Source organism: Gadus macrocephalus, chromosome 14 (genome assembly GCF_031168955.1).
Source record: "Gadus macrocephalus chromosome 14, ASM3116895v1".
NCBI lineage: Eukaryota > Metazoa > Chordata > Actinopteri > Gadiformes > Gadidae > Gadus > Gadus macrocephalus.
The window spans coordinates 7,943,605-7,967,127 of record NC_082395.1 but is presented as its reverse complement, the minus strand read 5'-3'; the positions used below and the strand labels follow the sequence as shown (position 1 = coordinate 7,967,127).

Sequence of the window (23,523 nt, the reverse complement as noted above, 5' to 3'; positions counted from 1 at the left end):
CGTGTACCTTATGGAGCGCCACCGTGCCGTTCTCATCCCGGTAGAGACAGGAGATGTTCCTGCACACGCCACAGCATGATGTCTGGTCTCTGGGGGCAATGTACAGCTGGTTCTGCAGCAGGAAAAAAAAGACATATGCATGTATGGATAAAAATCTAAATCTAAATGTATATGATCTATTATATCTGTTTGTTGTATCTCGGTGTGGCTGAGCTTAGCAAAACCATGTCATGTATAGAAAGGGAGAAAAAACGAAAGAAAGAAAGAAAGAAAGAAAGAAAGAAAGAAAGAAAGAAACAGGAAAAAAAATTAAGAAAAACAGAATAAAAAGCAAAAAGGTCAAAGTGAAGAGTGAGAGTAGGAAAGCCCCCTGAGGGCCCCAGCGACCCACCGGCTGGCAGCGGGCGGAGCAGTTGGTGCTGAGGGTGCGGAGGCGGTGGTAGCCCGTGGCGGGGTCCAGGCTGCTGGTGCACTGGGTGCTGCGGCACAGACCGTCTGGGCTGTGCTCCACCAGCGTCTGGCCCGGGCGCATCAGGCCACGCTCGCCGTCCACACACACCGCCTCACGCACTGCTCACCGCCGCCGCAAGGACACGCACACACACACACACACACATACACACACGCACACACAAACACACACACACACGATAAAAGACACATGTGTCATGATATGTACATTGTGCAATGGGGACTGCTCTTCAGCAGCATAATAAGGAGGACAGAAATGATTGGAGCAGAAACAACTACATTTAAAAAATCAATTACTTGAATGAAATACTAAAGACCAATAGAGGAGGGAATTGCATTGAGAAATAGGAGGGAGGGAGGGTGAAAGACTGAATTAAAACTACTATCCATAGTGTAAAACAATCTTTAAGAAGGAATATTAAGGTGGGCCTGTATAAGGGTTAATTTAAAATGAATAAATACTATTTGAAGTCATAAAAAACAGCTATTATATTCTAGTCAAGCATTCATTCCCATCCTTTCAGTGCAATTATATAAATGTTAATTGTAGATGGCCAGCTCAAAACTGATGCCTATGCTGGAGGAATCCTGATGAATGTATTCAATATCAAACATCTACATCTGCGGATGTTTGTGCAGTGTGCTTGTACCGAAAAGATCCCATAAAAAGTGATTGCCGTTAGCATGAGATTATTTTAACAGTGCCTGTTAAAGATGTTGAACTCACAGCTTGTATTTAGTTCTTGAAACCAGAGACGGTTTGAGCCAGACTAATTTTGAGAGCTGATTAAAGTTAACGTCTCCAAGTGTTAACTGAATAATCTAATTATGAAAGGGTCAGAGACGTTTCAAAGGCCAACATGCTTTGACTTGGCAATAGCTGCCAAAGACAGAAAAAGAATGTGTAAATCGGACTTTCCCCGTCTGGGAATCAGCGGTGTGATTTAAAACTTGTGTTGCGCTACTATTAGCGCTGTAGGCTGAGGTCCAAAATTAGACATACCGCATTGGTATCTTCTGCAGGCACACTGGTTCACTGGGTCCGTGAGGAAGACTCTGTCCAGTTGTGTGGTCTCCCCCTTCACCCAGAACATTCACAGTGTGTTAATAGCATCACAGCATGGCAGCAGCATGATTGTGTCACTCAACATTGATATTGAAAATATTAAAAACGCACCATTGCACAGTTCGGGGCGGAGATCTTCTCGCAGGAACACACTGAATAGCAGCAAAATCAAAGATGATCTTTTCAATATTAGAATTTACAAATGCAATACATAACTCCAACTCTTGATTTGTTCAATTTTATATTTTTAAAATCGAACGCATGTTTAGCACCTTAATGACATGGGGCTGGTGTTCACTCAAAACTATAAGTAATAATTTTCTTCAAATACGTATGAAACATTAACCAAAACAAATTGATCTAAACATAACATACATTTACATTCATAGCATACATAAACAAAGGGAATTCCATGAGAGAATGAACCACTTCTGGAGGGATCAGATGTCTCTCACCAGTGACCCATTCAGCAACACCACTGTCCATGTGAAGGACCTGTACTCACCACAGTTGTGGCTTGGGCAACACTGATCTGGACTTGACACAGGTGAAACAGACATCCCCACAGGACAGCTGACCTGGGAACACCTGTGAGTCTCACAGACTACGCACACACACACACACACACACACACACACACACACACACACACACACACACACACACACACACACACACACACACACACACACACACACACACACATATTCAAATTAAATTCTATGAATAGGAAATTCCCTTCTGAAATCATGACATCTTATTTATCGATATTAATGTGTATCTGTGCTGTTTACTTTGTGTGTGTGTGTGTGTGTGTGTATGTGGATGCAAAAGACGGGGGGGCCGATAGACCCCAACCTTGACGACGCGTCAACGCGTTAATGACATAATTTCTTCACCTACTTTACATGCACTTTCATTTAGAGGCTTCACTTCACAATCATCCCATATTCTTTGTCGATATTTTTTTCAGCATTCATAGACAACTTTTATAAATCCTTTTTTTAGACGCCTTTATCCAAAGCAACTTACAACTTTTCATACACATGTATACGACGGAGTCAACCATCCAAGTCGACAGCCAGCTCGGCTGTAGCAGTTAGGGTTAGGTGTTTTGCAACTAACCCTAATGCGGGCTCCTCTACAGCCATAGATGTTTAATATAATGTTTGATCTGGAAATTCGATAGTTTACAGACTATGCTATCAAACCAGTGTAAAGCAATAAACATTCAAAATTATTCCATAAGAGAAAGTCTAGATGCACAGATGCCAAAGCAGTTCTCTCCACACACTTTGTCGTTCCTTGTACCCGGGCATACACCCGCGGTCAATCCTACACATGGCTGCAGTGGTACACACTAAGGAACACGTTAGGTACACATGACGTGTGGCGGGCGGTTTGCACACACAAATACTTCACGGGAAGTCTGCACCTGCTTGACACGTCATCATCTGCGTCTTGATTGGAATGAGAAAGATGAAAGACGGATCCATGCTATGAGGCCCGTGCTTGGCAAGACGTTGAAGCGATGCCGTGGTCCTAATCGGGGGTCTAACAGCTCCCATGTGTGTGTGTGTGTGTGTGTGTGTGTGTGTGTGTGTGTGTGTGTGTGTGTGTGTGTGTGTGTGTGTGTGTGGTCTCTTCCTACCACACTGATAGTCAGGACAGCAGTGGTCTGTGCTGTTGGCGTCCACCGTTAGCACCTCCCCCTCCGCACACAATGGGATGCTCTCTGGACAAGCGTTACACACTTGGTGGAGGAAACACAAACACACAAACACAAACTTTCAAAGATCTTCACGGTTATTACACACAATGATGTTCAGATTAACTTTCTTCTCATAAAAAGTGAAGAAACAACAGTAAGGGAACTGGAGTAGCCAACAAGCTGAAGTCTGTAGTGAACTGAGTCGATGGTATACGGGGGCTTCCATGTGTGTGTGAGAGTGTGTGCATGTAATCATGTGGACTCACTGCAGATGTGCGCTAAGCAGCAGCTTCCGTCAGTTCTGGTGGCGATCAGGGACTGGTCCTCTCTACACACTGGCACCTCTGACTCACACAGCTCAGAATCACACTCTGAACAAACGCATGCACACACACACACACACACACACACACACACACACACACACACACACACACACACACACACACACACACACACACACACACACACACACACACACACATAAACAAGCACACAAACACACATACACACGCAGCATCAAACGGATCAGGTTCAATGTTGGAGCTTTATATGCAGATCAATGTGTCATTGGGACATTAACACTCACCACACACGTAGTGGGGACAGCAGGAGTCCTGTCTGAAGTACGACACAAGCTTCTCTCCGTAATGACACAGCGGTGGGTCCACAGCGCACAAACTCTGGTTACACACTGTAGGGTCACAAGACATTGAGAACAACTCATCATTCTGATTAGTGCTGTACACGGACTAGAAAACCCTTGACATATTGTTGGGCACACTGGCCATCGTTTGTAGTAGATTGTATATTTACAGTATCTCTCTATTCATGTTTTGTCTTTATATTTTAATACATGTTAAGACACAAATAATATGCGCTTTTTAGCTTTTTTCATGTATAATGAATCAAATCTCATGAATTTATGTGTGTGTGTGAGAGAGAGAGAGAGAGAGAGAGAGAGAGAGAGAGAGAGAGAGAGAGAGAGAGAGAGAGAGAGAGAAACTTATAAGAGAACTTGTTTCGGCAACCAGTGTTTTGACAGACATCTATCATGTGGATTGCTTTGGCTCCTGGGCAACATGTTGTCAGGTCTGGTTATTGGAAGAGTCATGAGAGGGGGTTTTGAATTGCAAGATTTTGAAAACAACGAACCATTAAAACAATGGTTAAGAATTAAATTGGATTGTATCAGAGAAAAATACAGGTGCCACATTCACTGTTCATCTGACTTGATTCGGATAGAGTTCTATATTTCCGCTTGCTCTGTCGCTGATGTTACGTTAATCTGATGGCCTGAACGTGTTATAAAGACATGGCTTCACATCCACTGCTTGTGACACAAGGCCAGTCACTCTTGCACAAGGGACTGAAATAAGAGTGGACCAACCAGGCTAGACTATGTTGGCCCCAATGCAAGATTTCAAAAGAAGATTTCTCTTTAATGGTTGTCGTCAGTCCACACTATGAAGCAGGTCTGGGTCTAACCACAGGCCTTCTGGTCTACGGTCTGGGTCTTAAGTGAGGGCCTTCTGGGCTCAGGTCTGGGTCTTACCACAGGCCTTCTGGGCTCAGGTCTGGGTATTACCACAGGCCTTCTGGGCTCAGGTCTGGGTCTTACCACAGGCCTTCCTGGCTCAGGTCTGGGTATTACCACAGGCCTTCTGGGCTCAGGTCTGGGTCTTACCACAGGCCTTCTGGGCTCAGGTCTGGGTCTTACCACAGGCCTTCCTGGCTCAGGTCTGGGTCTTACCACAGGCCTTCTGGGCTCAGGTCTGGGTCTTACCACAGGCCTTCTGGGCTCAGGTCTGGATCTTACCACAGGCCTTCCTGGCTCAGGTCTGGGTCTTACCACAGGCCTTCCTGGCTCACGTCTGGATCTTACCACAGGCCTTCTGGGGACAGCAGTTGTTGTCGTCGGCCAGGCTGATGACCACCTCCCCTGCTCGATGGCACACAGGCAGAGCCACAGCCGAGCAGTTGTACTCCACGGGCTTGATGGCATCGTTCTCACAGCGGTACATGCAGCAGCCATCTTTAGACGCCTTCCAAAGCTCCCCGTTGGCCCGGGGAACACCGGCGCTGTCTGTGCATGCTAGGGTTCACACAAAGGAACACGGGCATGGTCACATATGAACTGTCATATCAACACGGTGGCATACAACTTATTCCTCTCATTCCCCACAAGTATTGTTAAACGCCGGTCTCAGGTGTCAGGAGTTCCTTGCCATTCGTGTCGTCACCCGAAATTCTTATGATCGTACGAATTGCCTGGAGTGCGTAGCTTAAGACCTCTATTTAGGGCTCTATTGTACGGTTGCAGGGTGAGGGGGAGGGGGGGTGGGGGTTGGGGGGTGCCCTACCACACATGTCTGGGGGTATGCAGAGTGCTGAGTAGGGCCGGTGAAGCAGGGTGCCTTCAGGACACACACAGCCCTCGGTAAGGCCTGAGCACTGGCCTGGCTCCGACTCAAAGTCCTGGTTGGGGCAGGACTGTGCCGTGCAGGCCGGTACACATGCCTGGTAGCGAAGGGTCCCGGGGCAGGTGAAGGCTAGAAAACAAAACCAATCTATGATAATCGCAACAAATTTCTCCCAACACAAATATCCTTCTCATCTCATTGTCATTGACATTACAGTGTGCATGGTTTAGACCGGTGGATTCAAAGTAGAAGAGTACAAGTGTGATAGAGACTCACAGCAGTATTCCTGACTGCGCCATTCGATGCAGATGTTGAATTTGTGGCAGGAAGCAACGTAGGCAGCGAGAGCCACACAACGGTTGTTGACGTACTCTGCGTCACGCACCCACATTTCACAAAATGTGCTGGGAGGAACCTGCGAGTACAATGCATTGTTTTTAAACTCATTCCGTTTAATAGTTATTCCTAATTGTGGATCACTAAATTGCTACCGAGCATTTCAGTTTTCATAATATTTATGCATCAAATATGGAACCTGAGTAACATTACTATAATATGTTTGCATACATATGGCTCTTGAGTAACATTACTGTATTTCTACAAAACTGCACCTAAGTAATATTACTATAAAGTGTATTCATACATATGGTAAACAGGGCATGAACCCTCCACCAATATACCCTGAATTATTGAACTACATACGGCATGAACCTTCAACAAATATCAATATACCCGGATTCATTCAACTACACAGGGCATGAAACCCTTAACCAGTAGACCCTCATTCAGAAGGAGGGGAAGAGAAGGCGGGACCTACAAAGTCGTGGCAGGGGAGGAAGGAGCTGTCCTGCAGCATCGCCATGCAGTCGGAGCAGTCGCTGGTGGAGCAGTTGACCTCGCGGCGGCGGCTGTGGCTGACGTAGCTGGTGGTGTTGGGAACCTGCCAGCTGTCGATGAACAGCGCCGGGTCCTCGCTCTCGCCCACCACGGTGCCGTTGGCCAGGGCCAGGTCGTTGGCTGGGTCGCCGTCGCAATAGCCTGGTTGTGGGGGGTGTGAACATACAAAGGCTTCGTTATGGTTCCACGTTGACGCAACGCGATGCCCACCCCGTTGCTTCGACGCAGTCCTGAACCGGTTTTGGGTTCTGCGCCGGGTTTACGTTTGGGTTTTCATTAGCGGGCCAATCACAGCCCTTGCTGCTGCTGCATCGCCTCGAAAGCAAGGTCAAACTTTTTGGGAGGCGCACGTCAGCCCGTCGCGGTGGACGCGAGGAGGGTCCGCAAGGACGTCATGGGTCCATAAACCCCCTTGCGTTGCTTCAACGTGGAACCATAACTGAGCCGTAACAGTTTGGTGGACAATGGCTACACACATTTTTGGAAATCATTGTGCCACAAAATGTAATCATTAGTCTGTTGCTCTTCATGAAGAAAGGCACTGATCATAAAACGCTTGTTTTTTCTGAGTGTACAAACTTTGTCATGTCTTTTTCAAACATAGAAGGTTTCATTTTTGAATCACAATCTCTTTTGTTTATATTTGCTACGTAATATACCTTACTCCTCACATGTTTAATTCTAACAGTATAGAGAGCAGTTGAGAGCCAGTATGGCGTCAGATATTAAACTATTTGAGAGAAGGGGCTATCGTATCAGATATCATCATATGGTAGCTACTGGAGGAGGGCCACCTACCACAGAGACCCATGGTGGGGAGCCTGTTTCCAGGGCTCTCTGTCTCTATCACCATCATGCCGGTGCTGTGGAACCACTGGAGTTTGAGACCCGATGGGCTGCGGATCAGATACATGTTCCCCGTGTCCAGGACCTCGAAGCCAAACTTCCTAAAACGTGGCTTGGCGTACCTTGAGTTGACATAGAGCTTAACGGACCGAAAGAAGAGTCTAGGTTAGTTTTTGGGTTCAAGATGCCTTTGATTCTCTATTGTAAAGAATGCATTATTACTTTTCTATCCAGTGTACTTATCTAGATGAACGAAAATGAACTTCAATTGAAAAGAATCGCAACAGGGTCCTACCCTTCTCTGAAGTCTGTTGATAATAATGTGGTTCGACCCGTGGCTAATGTTTAGTGCCACAAGACACAGGTTGGTGAAATTCCAAAGGAGCTTAAGAAGAAAACAGAAAGCTATGTTATCATTTTCAGATCATGACTTCTAACATAGTGTATTGAACTTCCAAAGTGTATTTAAAAATACAACAATCATTAAACATCTCCCTGACTTACTGCATCCGGGTCAGAAGGGCATTCCTGAACCAGGACGCTGATTGTCTCATTGGGGAGCTGAGAGACAATGTATGAGGCTGCTTTGTAGATGGCTACGCTGTTCCCGTCAAACGTGATGACGTTCAGGTCGGGGAATACTGAGCAACGGCCTGAGGAACACAGAGAAGTGGTACAAATAAAACGCTGCCTTTGTCTCCTGATAGTTTCATGTGAAACATATGTGTACATAGTTCATGCTCTTTGTGGTGTGTCAAAAGTGTTTGGTGTGTTTGTTGAGGTGTGTTTGTTGAGGTGTGTTAGGAGTGTGTGTGTGTGTGTGTGTGTGTGTGTGTGTGTGTGTGTGTGTGTGTGTGTGTGTGTGTGTGTGTGTGTGTGTGTGTTTTGCAGGTTACTCACAGGGACAGTCCCACTTTGGGCAGCACTTGTCTCCATTTACCAATATTGCAAATCCCAGCAGACCACAGTTTGGGGGCAATGAGTTATATGGACAGTTTTGCGTTTTGTTGAACAGGACCAGCTGACTGTTGACACATATATACTTGGTGCACTCATCAATGAACTCCGAATAGGGAGGCTGGAAAAAAAGACATTCAGGAAAAAAGTAGACACATGGTGATTAAAGGTTGACAACATTGGCATTGAGCAAAGGCATTGAAAGCATTATCAGGGGATCAAAGCAAATATTGGATACACAGTTCGTGTTGAAATGGAGCAAAGTAAATTTCCTTACAGTGCACATCCTTGTAGGGGATATCGCCATAGAGCTTGTGACTTTCACCGTGGCCCTTGTGGCTGCCAGGGTGGAACCCTGAGCAATGGGCACAGGTGATGAAGATGACCCTAATGTGGTGCTTTCAGAAGGTTCTCTAGGTTCTGTTGGATGCCTTGAGGTGTCTGTTGGGGTTGATGTGCTGCTGGGCCTAGTACCAGGGCTCCAAATGGAGGCCACCTCAGCAGGAGGTTGAGGAGTAACAGTTGTTCCTGCGGCCGGGGCAGCCTCAGTCTCTTTGGTGGTGGAGGTCTTCACAGATGTTACAGGAGGCGACCCCCTGGTGACTCCCATGGGAACATCAGTGGGTGTTTGGACTGTCGTCGTGCTGGTAACTGGATCAGGACCTGATGGAGTGGTACTGGTGGTGATGGCAACTGGCGTGGTTAGGAAGACACGATCCAATCCGCTCTCTGTAGAGGCTGGCACTGAGGTAGTCCGGGTTGATGTCGATGGGACGACTGGGACTACAGTTGTCCCGGTGATTGGTGTTGTTGTTGGTATACCAGGCGTGGTGAAGCTTGAGGTCGCTGTTGCAGTGCTAACCCTCATGGTTGTCCTTTTGGTGGTTGTGACCTCGGGGGGCAAGCTTGTTGGTGACGTGACTCTTGGTGTTGTCGAGGTTTTTGTTGCTGTTGTGCTCTTTGTTGTGGTGGTTGTTGCTGGTGTGGATGTTAAGGTTGACGCCACTCGGGTGGTGTCTTTTTCTTGGTGGTGCGTGGTTGTTGAAGTAGTTGGGGTCTGTGGAGACCATGAGGAAGTTGGCAGGCTGGTGGAGGTAGTCGTGGGTACCTCCACTTTTCCAGTCAGTGGAGAAACCGGTGTTGCCTCAGTCCCGATATGTGGAGTGATTGGCCTGTATGTCGTAGTCCCGACCCTCTGAGTGGTTCTAGCAGAGCTTGTGGTACGAGATGTCTCAGGTGCCAAAGGTACAGCTGATGTTTGCTGGGTCGTTGCTTTAGTAGTCACATCTGTGGGAGTTCTAGTTGTAGTCGCAGTTCCAGTTGAGGCTGCTGAGGTTGCCATGCTTACCACTTTCTTTGTGGTGATTGCAGCGTGAGGTATCCGGGCGGTAGCTGTCGCAGAGACTGTAGGGGTTGACGTCTTTGAAGTGACGTGGGGAGTGGTCACCTTTTCAGTTCCATAAGTAGCAACAGAGGAAGTTTCCCAATGGGGCTGACGCCACGGCTCAGAGGTCGTTGTAGTTGACGTCTTATGAGTGGAGCTTTCTGTGACTGTTGCCACAGGTATAGGGGTGGTCTCTGTTAGGGTCACAGGAGATACACCCGATTTCGTGGTAACTGGAGGTTGAATGGAGGTGGTTGATGCATCCGGGAACTCTATAGGTGCAGTAGTTGTGGTTCCACGTGGGGTCGGAATACTTGCAGACCAGGATGTGCTCTCTGTAGAATGTTTGGAGGTTAAAGGAGGAACAACAGTGGCTTCTGTTGTCCTAAATGGTGAAGCCACAGCTGTGGTGGTGATGGATACAGGTCCGTGAGATGCAGTGGATACCAGTGTTGTCACCTTTTCTGTTTTTGCTCTTACTGTAGACAGTGGTGGCATTGGACCGGCCAGTGTGGTGGTGGTAGTTGGTGGCATGTGAGTTGATGTTGATTCTGCTAGCTCGGCTAGGGTTGTAGTCTCTGTCTTCTCTGTGGTCGCCGCGGTTGTAAAAGCTATAGTTACCTCTTCCCTGGGCTGCAACGTTGTGGTTTTACTTGTTGTGAATGGAGCGACTGGTGTGACAGCTTCTGTGGTTATCGCCAGAGGGATCACTGGAAGCAAAGTTGTTTGTGTTTCAGTGCTAGATGTAGGAGGCAAAGGGGACGTCATCCTGGAAACTGTACCCGGTGAACCTGGAGTGGTGATGGTCGTAGTGGGAGGTGAGGCTTTCTCTGTTGTTCTGGGCTCTCTAGTGGATTCAAGGTAAGCCTGTGTGGTACTGGTGCTAGCTGTGGTAGTCCTCTCTGAAACTACGGCCTCAGGGACAGTTGTTGGGCGAAGACCAGGAACGGTTGTTGTAACCACTGCAGGATGAGTGGTAATATGCATGGTGTCTGGAGTGTCGAACGCTGGTGTAGTAGAAAGGGTGGAAGTGGTTGTTGGTCTCTTGATAGTGCTAGCAGTTGGGACACCGGTGGCGGTGGCGGTGGTGGTGGTAGTAGTGGGGCTCATTGTAGAAGTTAACTTTGCCTCAAGTGGAGGAGAAATCTTAGCCGAGGTGATGAGCCACAACAGAGCAGTGAAGGAAGAGGGGGGAGATGTTGTTCTGGAGATAGCAGGGCCTATGGAGCTCAATGTGGATCTAGGAGAACTTGTTGTTGCAGCTGTTGCACCGACTCCAGTGCTGAGCGAGGCCGATGTCACCTTGACGGTGGTATGTGGCGCCACCATCTCTGATGAGACAGAAGGAGTATGTGGTGCTGAAGGAGATGTGCTCGCTCTGCTAGGTAGGTCAGGGGACGGAGAAGCTGAAGTGGTAGGTGGCGGGCTTATAGAGATGCCAGTGGTTGAGGTGATTGATGATGCGGCATGTATAGTTTGCGAAGCAGAGGTAAGCCGAGTAGTTGGCAAATGAGTAGTGGGAGCTTTGTCTGGAGCGCTTGATGTTGTGGAGGAGGTGGTGGGGGTAATAGTTGATGGAGAGACAGGGGAGATGGAGGAGGTGGTGGTGGTGGTAATGGGAGATGGGGATCGGGTGGATATGGTGATGGTGGTGGCAATGGGAGAAGTGGTGGATATTGTTGAGGGGGTGGATGTGGAGGGAGTAGTGGTGGTGCTGGTGGAGGTGGTGTCGCTGGTGGTGGTGGTGGTGGTGGACACGGTGGATACTGAGGGGGTGTGCACAGCGGAGGGAGTGGTAGTGATGGGGGGTAGAGTGGAGGTTGACCGGGAGGAGGTTGAAGTAGTGGTGGTAGTGGTAGTGATGGGGGACGTGGTGACGGCTGGGGCCGGGCTGGTGGTCCCGGCAGAGGGGGAAGAGAATGAGGTGTTGGTGGTGGTGAAGATTGTTGGCGTGGTGATGGGTAAGAGCGTGGAGGTGGTGGCTGCGGAGGTGGTGCTGGATGTGGTGGCTGTGGAGGTGGTGGCTGTAGAGGCGGCGGTGGCTGTGGTGGCTGTGGAGGTGGTGGAGGAGGTCGAGGGGGCGGAGGAGCTGTGGCTGGCAGCCTCAGAAGTGACAGCTGCAGGTGTTGTCTCAGCGCTGGGCGGTGTTATGGGCTGCACAGCAACTGCAGGCTTAATGCCTGAACCCAAACAATAAAACAACTGTTAGAAAAGTACCCAGCGAGGCAGAGAGGAACATAGACGGACAGACAGATAGCAACGGAAGATAGGATGTGAAACAGGGACATGGAAGGAAAACAAAGAGTGTTAAAGAGAATGCAAAGGACCAACATGTCCAAGGGAATCAAACCCTTAGATCCAACTTGGGCATGGAGGATTAGTCGGCTTAGTTTATGCGAGCTGGAATATTTCAACATCTAAGAAACTCTACACCCCCCAGTAATGATGTGATGTACGCACTAAAAGACACACGCCAAGGGGGAAGGGGGAATTCGACTGGCTCTAGCAGGCGGATGCACTGGCTTTAGTTCAGCATATTTACTTTCAGACAAAATGTATTGACTTACATACAATGTATGCTATATACTGGTATTACCATGAATAGTGAGGCATTTGTTAAAGACTGAAATTGACTTTTTTCAATACAACAGACATCATGTAATTATGTATGAGTATCAGCAATTAATGAGTGCTGATTCTGTTTGAGCTACTTCACTGAAATGATGTACACAGAAGAAGTATATTTGTCAACAACATAACTTATACTGAGAGATCAGATTCCAGGACCTGAAAGCTCTTGGAATTATTACAATATACTCAGCGAAAAGTCCAAACAACTGACAGAGACAGACGTATAGTGACTCAGACAGAGAGAAAGTGACAGAGATAGAGACAGACATATGGTGATAGAGATGGAGACGGATAGTGGCGGTGAGATGGTGAAAGGGGAACTCACAGTCCTCTGTATGTACACATCGGTGTGTGACCTCGTCCAGAACCATATGTGAGGGACACACAGGAAGACAGCCCTCCACTCTGCGGAGAACAACGCACAACAATGCTTCATCCTCTGTTGCAAGACAGTACATACCTCAATGTCTAAATTATTAACTTGAAATATAATTGACCTATAGAGTCTCTTGAATAAGTCTATTATAATCCTAATTGAATGAACCAAGTTATGTTGATGTTATTTCCTACATATCTACACTGCCATTTGCTGTGTAGTTATATATGATGGTTAATCAAAACATACCTTTAATCACATTTTGTCATTATTATAAGAGCATAATCTTAGAGATTCTGTCAATTTTGGTATAACTTGTGAGAGGGAACTTGTAACACACTGAATATCGTGACTGTAAGAGAGACCATGTACATCAGCACACAATAACAGCAGCTATAAAGTATTGTTTTCGGATCATAAACCATTTGATGTGGAAAAGAAACAGACTTAATCGAGACTTGGCTTGTGAACACTATACATTGCTGCAGTGTGAGGGGGGTTTCGGGACAGACCACGCGGGACTTACTTTGGAATAGTGACACAGGCTGTGCCAGAAGGATCACTGCAGGTTTTAAAGCAGGGGCTGACGCAGGAGTCATACCGCCACTGGCACTGAGGACCTACCGCTGGGCTGTCTGGACTCAGGCCTGACCAAAATAGATACAAGTACTTCACTTTGCCACCAGTAGTAAAAAATACAAAAATGTTAAGCATGTTACAACAAGCTCTTGGTTGTCTTAAGATCTTATTTTTGCTATAGTTTACAATTAGCTTTGCATTCCAGTGCTGCTTTGCATTCACACAGAAATAACCTGAAGGTTTCAAGAAACTGTTCTTGGTTGGTCAACTAGGTTTATTATTTAAGTACTGTATTACATGTACATGGGTAATGTGCTGTAGGCAAAGAATACACCACATATATATCCCTAAACATCAAAGCTTTTAATCAAGAGAGCCACTCCTGAAAATTCTGTTTTTTCTTTTTAGTGACGTCTTAAGTGCCAGTAGTTCATTCTGATTTAACATTTCAAATGTTCCAGCTTGTTCCTACATGGGCAGTACAGTATGTTAGTAAATTAGGGAAAGCGTCTACAGGCTGGCTATGTCTTGGACACTAGCACTAGCTTCTCCTATCCAACGTCCTTCTGCCCAGGATATGTTCGGCATTCACTGCTGTCAGCATGAAATCCTATCTGCCATTGGCCCACAGCCTCTGAGGCTTGCTAGGAGTTTTCCATTAACTAAAACAAATGCTGCTCATATATTTAGCATCGGTAATTGCCCTGGTTACTTTCTGAGCTGACTACGTGAGTGCAGTGCTTGGTGCTGCTGACCTTTGACCTTGGAGGGGGGGAGTACTGGTGACAGGGTATACAGAATCTGTCTAATGGCCGAATGGTTGGAAATATAAGTGGCGGTTACTCCACAGCTGCCATATCCTCTTGGTGAATGCCCTTTGACCCTGGGTGGTTTTTGGTAAATGCCCTTCTCTTTGGTAATAAACTGACACACACACACACACACACACACACACACACACACACACACACACACACACACACACACACACACACACACACACACACACACACACACACACACACACACACACACACACACACACACGCTGGTTGGTTGTACTGAATGTAATGTCACGCTCACATCCCCACTCACGCGCACACACTTGCACACATGACATTGCTGTGATTTAGGAAATCCCTGGCACAAAACCGCCGCACGCTACTGACAGAAGCTCTCAGTTATGCCGTGTGCTTCGGAGTGTGCCAGTAAACAGCTGCAGCAGTTTTGTCATGACAACACAATGGCCCACATGTCTGCGGAGAGAAAGGGCCCAGTGACCAGCCCGGCGGGATCTATACATGGTGGAGTCGTCTTACCGGGGACAACCTGCTTTCATGAACTCAGCTGTCATACGGTGCAGCCTGGGGCTCCCCAGACAAGAGCGCATGTTACTGTGCAAGGTAATATGTGGAGAGGTATGCGACTTTAATGCGAAAACAAACGTGAAATGATTGACCATTGCAACAAGATGTATCCACTACACGCCTAACAAATATCTAGGATATAAGTAAATGAGGGATTTGTGTTGTTCATCACTTTTATTTTTAACATCATTGAATATTGGGCTATAGATTGATGTTTATGGATTTTGAATCTACTTTGATCGAACTGATGTACTCATACACTGTCATACATTACCATGGCTAGTTTCCAGTTTCCACAATAAACACATTACCTGTGAGTTTGAACAGAGCCCCCCTGCGGAAGGCCGGCCAGTTGCGGTGCTTGAGGAGCTGAAGCCTAGGGGGGCTGGCGTGGAGGAAGTAGCCCCTCTTGGAGAAGGACTCCAGGGAGTCGTAGCCCGGGACCGAGGTGTCCCGGTGGAGGACAAAGGTAGCTCCATTCCAGAATGCATCACTCTCCTTCCACTTGGTCAGCCTCAAGTTGCCCTGGGGCCTGGCCTCCAGGAAGTAGTTTGGCCTGTCCACCGCCTCAAACGATACTAGTGAAGAGTCTGATAGGGCCGGAGTAGCAGTACAGTTTAACAAGAATATTGGTGCTTCTTAATCACAACTGAAAAAAAATATGTTGTTATGTGCTGTGTAGTCACATCCATTTCCATATCATCCGATGTTTGTCTATATACTGCTGGTGACTTCCACAAAATGACTTAAGTGGATTGGCAGTGTAGCAAACATAGTGCTTGTGCATCAGCCTAGCTAACAGCAATCTTGGCATGGAAAAGCTGTAACGGCGGCTAGTATCTCAGGTTGCCAGATTAACATTTAGCAATCCGATCCTGTGTCTTTTTGGGCACTGGAAGTCGCCAAGATCACATCTTCAGCGTCAAGTGTTTTCACTCGGAAACACAACTCTCTCCAAACAGTGGCTAGCTCAGGATAAAACAGTGGAAGAGGAGAAGTCCTGCCTGGCTGGCTTACAGTCAACATTGCTATGGCCATAGGCCGGAGGGGGGGGGGGGGGGGGGGGGGGGAAAGAACGTTCAGATTAACTTGAAAGAAGTATTTATTTGGGAAATGAACAGTGAATGATCAAATGTGTGTATCAAACAGAGAGAGTTAGAGTAGGCCATTATCGTAGATGTGTCATAGTATGGAAGACCATCAAGGTATTTTATTAAGTTAATTATGGACCCGTAAGCACGTCAGTGCCGATAATTAAAGGGCCCCTATTTAACCAACAGGTGTAAGAGTGATTAGCAATTAAAAGGCATTTCAGAAATCCCCCTGCCCTGTGACTAAGAGACGTCCCAAGTGGAAGTGGCCACCTGGATGTAAGCTCGATAGATAAGCCTACCAGTTGGTACAATCCACTGCGTAGGCTGGTAGGCTGATCCGATACCACCATTAGCTCCAAATAAAACTGCGGTTGTAAAATATGAATCTATTGGCTAGTTATATACATGTCATACAATATATGTATTAACAACATGAATCATAGTTTGTACCATGTGGACGGGATCGGCTGAGCCCAGGCGTCATCATGAAGTGCGATAGGACATCCGAGGAGCTGGGGTTTGATGCCTGGAGGTATACTCGCCCAGTGGACCTACTGGCTGCCAGCACAGTGCCCTGTTTCAGGGAGGTGACCAACTGGAAGGGTCCCTTTCCTAGAACTGTTGTAATGAAGCGTTGTTATGTGTTTGAGTCCCGAGGTTAAGGTAAGGTTGACAAGAAGAGGCTGAGGATGAGGCGATGCATACCTTTGTTGTAGTATTCACAATCATATGCTGTGGGGAGGAAGAGAGGACAAATCACCACGGACATAAGATATCTGCGTTTTAATTTGTAATAATAAGGATTATTTTATTTAGTTTAACATAGCAAGCAGCAATAAACTGTTATGTAAATCATTCTACGAAAATTTACAGAAAAAGCAATATTTGTTAACAGATTTTAGCCCAAGGTTAAATTCAGGTTTGATTTTAAGTTCTTAGACAATAGCGGCCTACTTTCTTAACTCTTAAATTTTGATATAGGCTAGACTAATCTAACTTCATTTAGAGTAAACATGTTGTTTATGAATCCTTATACAATATCAGCCCAGCCCTTCTATGCCTGCGACAATATCCTAATCTACTATGATACTCTGCACACACACGAGCGCACACACACACACACACACACACACACACACACACACACACACACACACACACACACACACACACACACACACACACACACACACACACACACACACACACACACACACACACACACACACTTCCAGCTACCACCCAAAACTCACGGCACAGAACGGGGGTCCGCCAGTCTACTGGCACCCCCTGGTGGCAGCAGCTCTGAGCGTAGGCCGCTACGCTGGAGCAGAAGCACTCGCAGTCGCCTCCACGGGTACAGCCACACGTGTCCGCCAGGCAGTTCATGTAGAACCAGCTGACGTCAACCTGTGGGGGGGCAGTCATGGAGGGAGGAGGGGGCTGGGTCAGTGGGAGTTGATTGGGTGTTGATAATACCACGGGTAAGCATTAGCATGTTCACACGGTGGAGGATAACAGCTCATAATGAATGTAACGTACATTATGAATGACTATCAGGGGCAATAATTGTGTGTAGTTTGATGACTTCTACCCCTATTTTTGAAGGTAGTATGCGTAAGAATCAGAAATTCCTTCCCATTACTGGCCCCTTTGGCCTGTAAGTGAAATGCAGCCTGCCCAAGCTTGTGCATTCAGAGCACTGGAGTCTGTCCTCGGTAGGTGCAGGCAAAAACAATCACAAAGTTTGTTATAATCGCAAATAAACATTACAATTTAAATTAACGTCTAGATGCCAACCCTGGTTAAAATATAATATAAATCAGCCTACAGGCTTTTCTGAGCAGCATAGAGCGATAGTCTCATATTTTTTATGAATTACAATCCGTTTTATATTTGCATCTAAAGCGCTTTTGCATGTACAAATCCATCACCCGTCACTAAACTCCTAGTGGTTATTCTCATACTCACCACTGGGTGGCAGGATTGGAAGACTTCACCGAGCAACACCCCACACTGTCTCTTGGCAAATGGCTCTCTTAGAGGGTTCAGGCTGCAGGGACCTCTGATATCTGGACTGTTTACACACTGAGAACACACACACACACACACACACACACACACACACACACACACACACACACACACACACACACACACACACACACACACACACACACACACACACACACACACACACACGGCACATGGCACATGGCACATGGCATGGCAATGTCATATATACTCGATTTATATACAGCATATACCTTAATTTATTATTCTCTCGAATACAGAACATCATCCAGAGGTATGAAGGGAAGCTCACCTGGGCTGCCGTCCAGCTGTTTCCAAACTCCTGGGGTGTGGGGGAGTCAATGTTTTCCGGGGTCCGCATCTCATTCACTGTCTTCAGGTCAAAGTTCCCACACAGCCCACTCAGCTTGCCCTAGTCACAGCCATCCACATCAAGTCGTCAAACCGGCGGAAACTAGATCCATAACACTATCACAATTCAAGTGACATGACATACTGTCTCAGCTCAAGCAAGGTAAGACCCCATTTACATATGCAGACACGCACGCACGCACGCACGCACGCACGCACACACACACACACACACACACACACACACACACACACACACACACACACACACACACACACACACACACACACACACACACACACACACACACACACACACACACACACACACACACACACAAACCCAAATCATGCCCCCATATCCTCCCTTATCTCTTCATCTCCACTCTCAGATTCACTCCTTTCTTGCCTTTCTTCTACGGTTCCTCCATTCTGTTCTTACTTCCTTACCACCTCTTTATCCTATAGGTTCATTGCAGGGACACATGGGATATCTGTTACGTATGTGGTCTGCTTGCTTCTCAAATCCCTTGCTGTTGGGTATATGTGTGGTGTGCCAATGTCAGTTTACCATATATTAGTTATTGGTTTATTCATAGGTTTATTATAATCAGTCATTAAGTGCATGGTATTACTGACGCTCAAAACTATTTTTATTTAAATCTTCTTACTGTCACTCTGTCAGTAAGAATGATACAGAGGGATAATTGTATTTGTTTAATCCTATTATATTATTCCCCTCGGGGAACAAAAACTGTTATCTAACAAAGTGTTCTATCCATCCATCCATCCATCCATCCATCCATCCATCCATCCATCCATCCATCCATCCATCCATCCATCCATCCATCCATCCATCCATCCATCCATCCATCCATCCATCCATCCATCCATCCATCCATCCGTCTATTAATAAATGAGTGCCTCCTTCTATCCATTAATATTGCAGCACATTGCAGCACATTTCTCTGTGTGCCTACCTGCCACTGTGGTCCAACCTGGACATGTACAGTGGTCTTCTGGTCCCAGAGGACGGTCACGTGCTCCTCAGGGAAGTGGATGACAGTGAAGTAGCCTGCAGTCCAGACGAGCATTCTCTGCCTCCTGTCAACCACACTTGAGGGGTTCTACGTATAGAAGACAGCACTGCAGTTATTATGATGATAGATGGGAACAGCAACATTTCTTATTTTTTTTAAATATGTGGTGTTTTTTCGGAAAAATACATAGAGTTGGGACATATGTGAAGTTTATCCGAGAACCAAAGCCACAACTTATAGGATTGCATACTCTAATAAATAAATGTAAGATTTCTCCGCAATGTCTTTGTGTGCCATGAAAAGTGCTTGCAATTAAATTATTATTATTATAAAAAAAATACTGCATCTCCATTGATCTCAACTTTAATCATGGCTAAGAGGATCCCTTTGAGGCTGGCCGGAGCTGGAGGCGGTTCTTACCGGTCTCCCACTGTCATCATCAAACGCCACAACGGACCGGCCAATGTTGATGAGCAGGGACTTCCTACAGATGACTCCGCCGTTGTAACAGTCCACGTTCTCAGTCATTACATTCAGCACCACATCAGCATTGTTGCTCTGTAAGACATTATTATATGACCTTCAAGTCCTTTATTTAATAAACATGCATCATTATTATGTTGATACTAATTAATGTCTCCCCAATTGGCCACCATGCACTCCTAAGAGAAAAGGAAGGTTTTATTGGACGTGTTTTATTTTCTTCTTATTCTTAGGGTAAGGGTTAATGTGAATGCCTTTAGTAAGAGTGACTTTGATCAAGTGCAATACAGTCAAGGTTGACTACATAAGAGATCAGTAGACAACAGACTACAGTCAATTCTGAAGATACATGAGGAAGTTTGAGCTACAGTCTATAAACTATATAATATAATAAAATATTTGTGGTCATGTCAATCAGAGGGGGGGTTAACGCGAGAGGGTCTTTTCCAGTACCTTGACGAGGTACACTTTGCATGCGCCGATGTAGTCGTACAGCAGGCCGTCAAAGCTCTTGTAGTGGCGGTCTCCGTAGGCCGTGCACATGGAGGGGCACGGGCGAGTAACACACTGGAACGTCCCGTGTTGGCACACACTACAAAGACAGCACAGCCTCTCAGAAAGTGATCCAGCATAGCTTTGCTTCCACTTACCGCAAGTGGGAGCAAAAAGTTTTGATGACCTTTTTTTTTTTTTCATATGCCTAATAGCCTCGTCTTTGTGATGAGCTTAGATCAACTGCAAGGAGGAGGGCGGGCGTGCCATTGCCAAAGAGCTGAATAGCCGCTTATTTCACCATTAGGCTGTCACCTATATCTTCTTCCCTGACTAATGTTGGTAGGCGACACGGAAGACGGGGAGATTGGGAGCAGAGACTGAAATCACTGCGAGGGGGGCGGGGGGAGGGGGGTTGCCTTGCCTTTCAACACTGACAAACAGTCTGCAGAAATGAAAGAGTGTCATACAAGGATGGCCTCTGTTCACCCTGCTCTTACCCTGGGCTCGAGAAGAGTGAATGAGACGTATCGGATGGCCTCTTCCACCGCTCTGACTGTCTCACAACTCATCGCTCTTAGAAACGCTTAAACGTTTTGGCAAAGAGAAATTGCTGCCATTGTTGGAGATTTGTCTTAATATTGTTTGAAATTTGTCTTCTGCGAAATACAGAACAAGGGATGATTGCACGCTATTTCAAGTCGACCGCTAAAGTGCCACTGAACACAGGGAAAAAAAGTTTCTTTTGAAAGGAACAAACCCAACAACCTAAATAAAGAATTTTGCTCTGAACTCGATGACATCACAGTTCTCTTGAGTGTGTGTGTGTGTGTGTGTGTGTGTGTGTGTGTGTGTGTGTGTGTGTGTGTGTGTGTGTGTGTGTGTGTGTGTGTGTGTGTGTGGCTGTGTTTCAGGGTGTACCATTGATGGCAGGGTGAGGAGACCCTGTCTCCCGGGTAGAACTCCTTCCCCTTCCACAGACAAGGACAGGATTCAGGTTGAAAACACTCGTCTCCATGCCTCAGGAAGCTAAGAGCAAAGGAAATAGAAAAAATACAGCTGTTTATCATAGTGTTGGATGTTAAGCTCAGGTATCAACATAAAATTAATGAACAAAGGTGTTTGAGTAGCATTTTGAGGATCCGGTAAAAACGCCTTATTTTGTATGAGGATGTTTCTGGATGTGAGGTTACTCGTCTCACAATCAATTTAAATCAATATCTCAAGTTCAAGCTCAAATCTGTGTGAACAGGTGGTCCACTTCATTTTAGCTACATATTTGTTTCGACCAATAATGAAGGGGGCTATATGCACCTAATTGGCGAACAGAAACTCGGCCAGGAGTATTAAACTAAAAAATAAGTGTCTGAAAAGGTTTCAAATCAACACCATGAAGACACTTGAGAAATAATAATCCCCTTCTGAAAGCCTGATCTGAGTTTTCCTCTGTAGATTATCCCAAAACAGGATGCCAGGCATAACTCCCCTTTTCCTAACGCCCCTTTCAGTTCCTGGTTTCAGGCCCCAGCTCTGTGCCACCTCGCGACAGACGTTCTGCTAAGACATAGTAGGACTGCTGGGTCCCAGAGAAGATAACTGAATTGATCACGTAGCGCATGATAGCTCTATACCTTAAAACCGCCATTCAGTCCTAACCGCTTCAACTCAGCACCGCACAAGGGGCTCATCCCTAAAGATATGCAGGTTGATGACAGAAGCAGAGCCAAACTGGCTGCCTTCCGCAGTGCGCTCGGGGCACCAGGGGCGGGAAGGGCTGGAGCAGCACCAGGTTAGACTCATTGACTACATGAGAAAACAAGACAATTAGGATTCTCAGAGATAGAAAGAGAATAAAAGTCTTTGTGTGGAACACTGTGTTTGCTTCTCCCCGCTGCGAGACAGGGATGATAAGTATCTTGTAATATGCAGGGGTGAGCCGTATCCACGGGCCAGGGTGCAGACAATCAGGTGACACTGTGAATGGTCCCACCATAAACCTGAGGTTGATGTGTGTAAAGTTACACCGCGGAGAACAGGAAACGGTGTTAACAGCTTCCTTTATCCACATGCCAAGCTGCGGTATCCGTTACGCTGATCAAAGAGACCAAAATAGGGAATTCTCCCAAACCTGCATGCTCCCCCCTGTTTGGGAATTAATATTAATGAATTGCATTGTTGCTTTACAACTTGTTTTGAAAGTGCAAGGATATGTGAGTTAAGTTTAGTGCGGACACCTATGCGGCCCTGTTGCAACAACAAAAAACACAGTAAAACTAGCCAAAATGTGCTATTAGCAATTCCAAGCCACAGTTGATTCATTTTATAGTGAAATAGTTTTATTGCAACATAACATTATTATTATAAATTTTATTGCAGTTTATTTGTTTTGTTAGAAGAGCAATCCCATTTCGATTTTTACACCAAACACAAATGCCTAGCGGGTAATTATAAATGTTCACTAAAGGGAATGAATAATAGTTCACATTTTGATCAGCAAAGTGTGATATAGTTATGGTACATATAGTGTCTGCCTCTGTCAGCCTTGACTAGTTACGTCCAACCTGCTACAGATGGAAATCTGCAATCGATTTGGCCTTTCAAAAGGGTTGGATGTTTCCAAATTTGTTGTTATCCTTATTTATTTATTAAACAATGTGTACCTATTGATAAGATATTGGTAGTGGCTTAGTATTGGTACAAACAAGGAATTTATATTCAAACAATGCCTTTTCAAGATGTTCAACATCAGCGACATCAATAGATAGATTTGCATATATTTTTTGAGGTCAAAATGATGTTATCAGTATATTATGAATAGAAAATGTGTTATAATATGTAAAATATTCTGTTGCCATCATCTCTGGTTTTAGAAGGAATAACCTACTCAGGACGACTCTTGGATTATGTCTCAAAATAGCCATTTAACCGTCTATTTAGTGCAACAGCAAAAGGGGATTACAGGGATCGTGTTGCTGTAATCCACTCCAAACTGTCTGAAGCCCCGACTACTAGTTTTAAGGACACCTGTCCCAACGAGTCGTATACAGGCTAACCTTTCAGATCAGAGACCTAGTACCACAGCTGCTTCCATGTAGACCAGACAAAAAATAACATGATTTGAAATAGAACATTTTACTCCATCAAAAAAGCTGTTATTTTAAAGAATTCAACCATAACATATTTCACATGTTTTTGGCTCTCTTTTCTGCCCTCACATCACCTTTATCTTCCATAACGTTAACAAATTGTGTTGGTCAGCAGTTCTAGCAGCCAAAGTTTGTTCTTGACAGAAATTTAAAAGATAAAAGATATTTTTAGAGA

At 45.9% G+C, this 23,523-nt stretch overlaps 1 protein-coding gene across 1 annotated transcript in view; it reads right to left on the bottom strand.

Annotated features, from left to right (window-relative positions):
• The window catches only part of otog (otogelin), a 50,191-nt gene that overhangs the window by 6,251 nt on the left and 20,417 nt on the right, over positions 1-23,523 (bottom strand). The window contains exons 24-52 of the mRNA XM_060071378.1: positions 21,124-21,231; positions 20,164-20,302; positions 19,648-19,785; positions 19,168-19,314; positions 18,129-18,248; positions 17,774-17,890; positions 17,056-17,212; positions 16,508-16,534; positions 16,253-16,420; positions 15,013-15,298; positions 13,289-13,402; positions 12,712-12,791; positions 8,649-11,935; positions 8,315-8,492; positions 7,919-8,067; positions 7,710-7,799; positions 7,367-7,553; positions 6,489-6,709; positions 5,948-6,086; positions 5,612-5,800; positions 5,134-5,343; positions 3,838-3,942; positions 3,515-3,619; positions 3,189-3,290; positions 2,043-2,141; positions 1,649-1,689; positions 1,475-1,550; positions 392-570; positions 8-112 (exon numbers count right to left, since the gene is read on the bottom strand). Of these exons, the coding sequence (XP_059927361.1) occupies positions 8-112; positions 392-570; positions 1,475-1,550; positions 1,649-1,689; positions 2,043-2,141; positions 3,189-3,290; positions 3,515-3,619; positions 3,838-3,942; positions 5,134-5,343; positions 5,612-5,800; positions 5,948-6,086; positions 6,489-6,709; positions 7,367-7,553; positions 7,710-7,799; positions 7,919-8,067; positions 8,315-8,492; positions 8,649-11,935; positions 12,712-12,791; positions 13,289-13,402; positions 15,013-15,298; positions 16,253-16,420; positions 16,508-16,534; positions 17,056-17,212; positions 17,774-17,890; positions 18,129-18,248; positions 19,168-19,314; positions 19,648-19,785; positions 20,164-20,302; positions 21,124-21,231 (7,063 nt within the window). The remainder of the gene's footprint in view (positions 1-7; positions 113-391; positions 571-1,474; positions 1,551-1,648; positions 1,690-2,042; positions 2,142-3,188; positions 3,291-3,514; positions 3,620-3,837; positions 3,943-5,133; positions 5,344-5,611; positions 5,801-5,947; positions 6,087-6,488; positions 6,710-7,366; positions 7,554-7,709; positions 7,800-7,918; positions 8,068-8,314; positions 8,493-8,648; positions 11,936-12,711; positions 12,792-13,288; positions 13,403-15,012; positions 15,299-16,252; positions 16,421-16,507; positions 16,535-17,055; positions 17,213-17,773; positions 17,891-18,128; positions 18,249-19,167; positions 19,315-19,647; positions 19,786-20,163; positions 20,303-21,123; positions 21,232-23,523) is intronic.